The 7,181-nt window shown below is 55.3% G+C and overlaps 1 protein-coding gene across 1 annotated transcript; it reads right to left on the minus strand.

Moving 5' to 3' along the window:
* Positions 1 to 5,108: 5,108 nt before the first annotated feature.
* SPPL2C (signal peptide peptidase like 2C) lies at positions 5,109 to 7,181 on the minus strand (the record flags this gene model as incomplete). Its single annotated transcript, XM_080679676.1, has 1 exon — positions 5,109 to 7,181. The coding sequence occupies one exon, from the start codon at positions 7,179 to 7,181 to the stop codon at positions 5,109 to 5,111; it is 2,073 nt and encodes a 690-aa protein (XP_080535802.1).

Consider the following 7,181-nt stretch of genomic DNA (forward strand, 5'->3'; position numbering starts at 1 on the left):
GGGGCCGGGGGGTGAGCGGAGAGGCCACGGGCGTTCAGGTCAGTCCGTCTGTTTAGTCAATTCGCATATTATCCTTTTTTATATAGGATTATATAGGATAGGATTTCGATATCATCCTCATTGTAATTATTCCAAAGTTCCCTAATGGTGTGCTCCTGGGTGTGAGCTCGCCTGCTCTTATTGTACTGACCAGCAGGTGGCAGCACAGGAGCTCTCAAACTTCAGGATTCCAGGGAAAAAACAGGCACAAAACCTTCCTGTTTTAGTCAAACTGCAGAGGGAACCCTCTTCCCAACTTTGTGGTGGTGGTGACCCCGGTGAGCCACTAGGCACCCACCTATGCACCACATCTCAGTGGGCATGGGAGGGGAAGACCAAGGGAAGAGGATGAATCCTCGGAGCTCAGCCCCGAGGAACTGGAAGCTGATTTGGGAAGGGTAACATTTGGGGGCTGTCACGTTCTGGGCGTCATTTCATGAGATAACATGTGTAACTAACTGTTGTTAGTGCTTGGCAAATGTTAGCTGTTTATGCACATACCTCACCTCATTTGATCTTTACCACAAACCCACAGGGAGGTCTTAGCAGCTCATTTTACCAGCAAGGATATTGAGGCACAGTGGGGTGGCCTCAGTTGTAAAGTGTCAAGTGAGTAGCAACACAGGGCATTGAACTCAGGTCTCAGTGGCTCAGAGTCCAGCCGTGTCCCCTTGCCTAGCTGAGGAGATACTTGATGCTGAATCACCAACTTTCCTTATCAAACAACACACACAACTACTCAGTGAGAATGGAGGGCCGTCCCTACTGAGGGGCACAGGTAAAGGAGTGGGTAGATGCAGAGTTTTCCCGGGGAGACACGTTTTGCAGACCAGGGTGTGTGGAGGGGAGAGGGTGTTGATAGGAGCTGACCCAGCTGCTGGGCTGGGAGGCAGAAGAACGGAGTTGTTCTGTTTCTGCTGTTTCATTGCTGTGTGAAGTTGGGCAAGTCCTGATCCTCCTTGGGCTTTGCTTTCCTCATTTGTGGATTAGAACAGCTCATGGGTCCTTGCTGGTCTCACTGTCCAGGGAGTCCAGACTACCAGATGCTTCATTAACTAAAAAACCAAGCCTGTGCCTATTCTGTTCATGGGGTTCTTGCTGAAATTAAACAAAGCCACAGAGATAATTACTGGGCAGCCTGAGCAAAGACAGCCTCAGAGCTGGGACTGGGCCACCTGGACCCCTAGGATGGCCTTGGGAGACTATTCCTCCTCTGGCCCCATCTTAGGTTTCACCTGTCACAGGTTTGGCTTTTCAGGGAGCAGATACTGAGATGAGTTCAGAATGCAAAAGGAGAGAAGGAGGAAGCAGGTGAGTGCAGGGGGAGCCATCAGACTGGGATGCAGGCCTGCCACCGTTTCTGCCAGCCCAGCAACCTGGCATCATTCTGCAGCGCCTGCCTGTGAGAGGAGGAGTTGCGGGCTGATGCCAGGGCCTGGTGCTGCTGTCTTGCTTCATCCTTAGCTGCCTCTCCATGTCCCCCATCTCCCCGAAGAGCAACTTGGGCTGGAAAGCTGAGACAGCCCCTGGAGGAGCTGCTGGCCAGCCATCCTCCTCAAAGGGGGTCTGAATGTTGTGTCTCAGTGTCCGCCTCTCCAGAAAAGGGCCACCCTGCCCTCTGGGGTAGGAAGTCCAGGCATCAGCACCCCCATTCCCACAGGCCCAGGGTAGCCTGGAGGGGAAGGCAGGATCTGAAGAGAATAGCGGAATATGTCAGAGCCCAGGTGTGTATGTGTGTGTGTGCATGTGTGTAGTAGGGTGTGCACAGATATATGGGAGTGTTCAGTATCTATAAGCTCGGGTGCACGTGTGTACATACATGTGTGCAAGATGTGAAGGTGCATATGTGTATATGTGTATGAATGCCTGAGGATACAGTATGGATGTGAGCATGTGTCTACATGCATGTACATGGGTGTACATACTCATGTGCAGTACCTTATCGTCCTCTGGCATTCAGGTGGGGGCTGCCAGTCTGGGCACCTCTGACTGGACACTAACTGGGTTTTGTCCAGTCCCTGGGAAGGGGACTGGCAAAGTGAGGCTGAGCCTGAAGCTCAGAGGAGCATGACTCTGGGGCAGGGGACCCTGGGTCATCACAGAGCAGCAGCAGCGGCAGCAGCAGCAGCAGCAGCAGAACTATGCACATTTGGGAGCCCAGGCTCAGTCCCTGAGGTTATTCTCCCCATTTTGTAGAGGAAATGTTCTCTGAGTGTCTCTGTTGGGTAAAGCAATAAGGACAGAGTTGTACTCGCCCTTTTCTTAGTCTGTGGTGTGCAGATGTGGACGGGGCCGGAGCTTCCCCCAGAGAATCCTTTCCTTGGTGCCAGGCATCTGCCCCACTGCAGGGAGCTCAAGTCCAGCGTCCTCAGAGCCACCCTGACTGCAAGTTTCTGGGAGAGAGGAGCTCTCTTGTCCCCCAGTCTGGGAGTAAGAGGGTGCAGAGAAGCTTGGCTCTGTCCAGCCTGCCTCCTTGGGCCTGGCGGGGGGTGGGGAGGCGGGGTAGGGAGGGGAGAAAGGGATGTAGCCCATCCCTGGCAGGCCCAGTGACGCAAATCAGCAGTGGGAGGCTGCCTGGCCTGGGGACGAGCCAGGGCCTGCGGAGGTCCCTCTGTCTAGGCCAGATGGCTTCTGGCTCCAGTAGGAGGGACTGTCAACACCTTCGTCAGGGTCCTGGCCCTGGTTCCTCACACTGCCCTTGTCCAGCCCAGGCCTTCAGGTACCAAGGGAACCAGGAAGTAGGGCTTAAAAAAAACATATATATATTTCATTGATTTTTTACAGAGAGAAAGGGAGAGGGATAGAGAGATAGAAACATGGATGAGAGAGAAACATCGACCAGCCACCTCCTACACACCTCCTACTGGGGATGTGCCTGTAACCAAGGTACATGCCCTTGACCGGTATTGAACCTGGTACCTTTCAGTCAGCAGGCCGATGCTCTATCCACTGAGCCAAACCGGTTAGGGCAAGTAGGGCTTTTTAAAAGATGCCCATTAGCTGAACCCCCTCCAGCTCCATAACTCCCCACCCCCAGTACCCATCCAGTCCCCTTAGAGTCTCATCTCCACACTCACTAGGCCCTGCAGGAACTCAGGGAGGTGGCCCGGTCATCTTACCTCGCAGTGTCCCCCCTTCCCCTATGGTTCAAGATGGATTAATCCTTCCTTCCTTCCTTCCTTCCTTTCGCCAACAAACATAAATTGAGTGTCTACTACATGCCAGGCCTTGTTCTAGGCCCTGGAATTACTTATCTGAATGAGACAGAGTGGTCTCTGCCCTCATGAAGCTGACAATCCACTGGGGGAGATGAAAAAACTGGCAAATAGGGTGTACAGTAACATGATTGAGGCTGGGGAGCTAGTTTAGAAATGATAATCATGGAAGGCCTCCCCCAGGAGGGGGCATTTGAGCTGGGACTGGAGGAAAAGGGCTGGCCAGGCCCAATTCTGGAGGAGGAGGAAGGACAGCAAAGCTCCAGGGAGAGGAGCCAGCTTGTGGGAGGGCCCTGTGGGGGAAGACAGATGTGGTGGGATCTGCTGTCCACTCCCTAGTGATGGTAGGGGCAGGAACACCGTGTGTGGAGGGAAGTGGGGAGGAAGTCGGGGCCAGAACTCAAAGGCCTTGTAGAATTTGATTCTGAAAGGCTTTCATGAAGGGATACAATATAAATAGAGTTAACATTCATAGAGCTCATCCTACATGCAGGCATGGTGTCAATCACCTTACATAAACCAACACATTCAAACCTCACCAAAACCCTATGGTGGATCCTATTATTATCCCATTTTACAGATGAGGAAACTGAGGCACAGAGAGGTTAAGCAGCTTGCTCAATGACATAGTACAGGTCAGTAGTAGAGCAGGAATTTCTGTGGGCAACTGGCTCTAGAACCCTAACCACTGTACCACATTCTGCCCACAGGCTATGATTCTCTCGCCTGCAATAACCTCCTCTAGGAGGCCTTCCCTCAATCCAGAGTTTGTGCACTTTGCTGAAGCAACATATAAACACCATATGGCCTAAAAAACTGTGGGAGTGTTCAGTATATAAATGCTCCAGTGTGAGTGTGTACGTGTGTGTCCCCAAGAGATCACCTTGTCCATGCCCCTGTCTTCAGGTGGACATGGCATTGTAAGTCCCATTTTGAAGATAAGACTATTGAGACCCAGAGGGTTAAGAGACTTGTCTACTATCCAGAGTCAATGAAGGAAGCCTAGGAAATAGAGCCATGGTCTCAATTCTTCCACTTCAGCTCCACCCCTTCTATCTTCCACTTTAAGACAATTCTCAGGTTGTTTCTTGTCTGTTTTCCATTTCCTATCCACCCTCAGCTGGACAGCAGCCTCCCTGGATGCCCATCACAGGGTAATGCACGCAACAGGTGTACACTCAGTCTATGTGCAGATATACCTGGGCATGGTACTGCTGTCCAGGATGCATTGAGCAGGGTCGTTTACCAGAAAGGATGGATGTGAGCTGATGCTTGAAGGATGCTGAGGAATGTTTTAGTGAGCCAGGGAGATGGTTTGGGGAATTTGTCTGGAATGGGAAGGCATCCCAGCCAAAGAGAACAGCACGTGCAAAAAGAGATGGAGAGGACATGGTGTGATCAAGGAACAGTAATGGTTCAGTTGGACTTGAGCATGAAGAAGAGATGGGCAATGAAGCTGGGGTGGGCTGCAGGGACAGGATGGGGCCTGCCAGGCTAAGGAGCTGCGGCTCTGACTTGGGGTGGGTGTTGGGGAGGCAGGGATAGAAGAAATCACTGCCTGGCAAGCTCTAGGAGAATATCTTGACCTAGCTGAGTAACTTTGTGTAAGTCGTGTGCCCTCTCTGAGCCTCAGTTTCCCCCTCTGCATGATTTGGGGTGGCGCCCTATTCTAAGGACCCTCTGGGCCCTGTGTGGACTTGTTCCATGGCTGCTGTCTCATCATCCTAACAAACAAAGAGGCTCTGCTAGATAGATCTGGAATATCTTTAATGCCCCGATTTCTTTTTGCCATGTGTGTCTTTGCTTTGCGATATTCTGCCAACCCTTCTGGAGGCATATGTCCCAGGACCTGGTTCACAAGGGAGCCTGAGTCGACATGCTCTTCTTTACCTTCAAACCCTTCCTTTTGTGCAGCCTCCTCCAGGGCAGGTCAGCGGCCTGGACCTGGGCCTGGGCCTGAGCCTGGGCCTGGGCCTGGGCGTGGGCCTGAGCATGGGCATGGGTGTGTGCGTGGTTCAGCTCTGAGGGTGATGGCATCAGTGGCATCAGCGGCATCAGCTCCTCCGAGGCCCTGGGGGAGGCAAGAGGTAGCTCATCAGAGTCCAGGTTGGTATCACTCCAGCCCTCGGAGCTGTCACTGTAGCCAACCAGACTGGTGGCTTCGTCCTCAGATGTGGTGACAATCCTGGCTGTGTCCTCCCTGAGGTTGCTGTCTAAGTCCTCTGCCAAAAGGTTGGTGGCCCCCTCAGGCTCCCTGGCTGTGTTTGCCATGTCCTCCTGCTTCTGCTTGGAGCCAGCTGGACGAGTGCCACAGAGTCCTGCCATGGGCTGGGCGGGTGTCTTGACTCTGCCCTGGCCAGTCCAAAAGAGGATGAGCTCTTGGCGGCAGGTGGCCATGGCCAGGCTGGTGAGCAGGGTGCTGGACACCAGGTAGAGCAGGGCAGGCTGGCCCATCTGCGTGAGGACCATGGCAGCAAACGTGACCAGCAGACCCACGGCATAGGCCACGGTGCAGGCCATGAAGTAGACCTGGCGTGAGTGCATTTGCACATCAAAGCGATGGCAATAGGCAACCAAGAAGCCTGGGACCACGATGTCACCGAAGCCGAGGATGGTAAAGTGCTGGTCACACAGGGTCAAGGCCGAGAAGCTCAACTGGGGCACTTTGAGCACCATGGGCAGCCTCTCATGGCTCAAGGAATCTGCCGGGCCTGAGGCTACCTCCACCATGATGCTCTCGCCGGTCCTGGTGAAGAGGGGCGTGATGAAGACAAAGAAGACATCGAAGGCCAGCAGGGCCAGCAGGAAGAAGGTACAGTTCTTGAGTCTGGGCAGGCGCACGCGCTGCAGGACGAAAAGGCAGTAGGCTATGCCCAGCGCATCCTGCAGGAGCCACGCCCAGCGGTCCTCGTTGCGGTAGGCCACCCAGAGGCCGGTCACCACCGCGCACAGGCCGGCCAGCAGCAGCAAGGGCAGCCGCAGACAGGCCCGGCGACCAGGCAGGGGCCACTGGTATTGCTGCAGGGGCAGGTAGTGCAGCAGGGGGGCCATGCAGCCGTAGAGGCCGGTGCCCGCACCCAGGCCGAAGATGGCAATCATGACATAGACGAAGGAGTCGTAGAAGAAGTAGAGGAGCAGCATGATGGAGCAGGACATGGCGACCACTGCTCCCGTCATGGCTGGTGTGAAGTCCACAGGTGTGTCCTCATCGTCTTCCTCTTGCCTCCCCTGGGCTGCCACTGCTTCCTGCTGATTGTGACCCTCGGGCCCCCCTCCTCCTCGGGCCCGGCGCCGCTGCAGCCGATCGGCCTCGGTCAGGCCGGCCCAGTAGCCACCCATGGCCACGGTGCCCAAGGCCAGGATGAAGATGACCACGATGTTGTAGTCGAGGATGGGCTCTGGAGGCGCGTACAAGGCCACTCGGGCCATGGCGCCCCCGTGGGTGTGGCCGAGGATGTCCAGCATGTCAGAGTATCGGATCAAGGCCACCGGGATGGTGAGGTCTGGCAGGGGCTTGTGGGAGTCCTGGGACGCCAGGGTGGTGTCTGCGCACTGTTGGCCACTGGCCCGGCTCACGATGAGCAGCCCATGGGCGCCTCGGCCCTGAGCCAGCCAGCCCTTAGCGTAGAAGCTGCAGTTGCCCCTCATGACCATGGCGGTAGTCCGGTGGAGGGGCCGCTGGCTGGGGGAGCTGGGCTGGGCTTGGTGGGAGGAGTCCTCGCCAGGGCACCAGGGTGCCGAGGTGCCATCATACAGGGGCAGGAGTGGGGCGTGGCGCAGGTCCCGGGGCAGGGTGACATAATCCGAGTTAAACAGCACACAGTAGTCCTTGCTCCAGTTCTGTGACACCACGTGGACCACGCCATACTCTCCCTGGGCCACTGTGCTGGCGAGGAGGAGGAGGAGAAGGAAGCCCAGGCACGCCAT

Source organism: Plecotus auritus, assembly GCF_963455305.1.
Source record: "Plecotus auritus genome assembly, chromosome: 7".
Taxonomy (NCBI): domain Eukaryota; kingdom Metazoa; phylum Chordata; class Mammalia; order Chiroptera; family Vespertilionidae; genus Plecotus; species Plecotus auritus.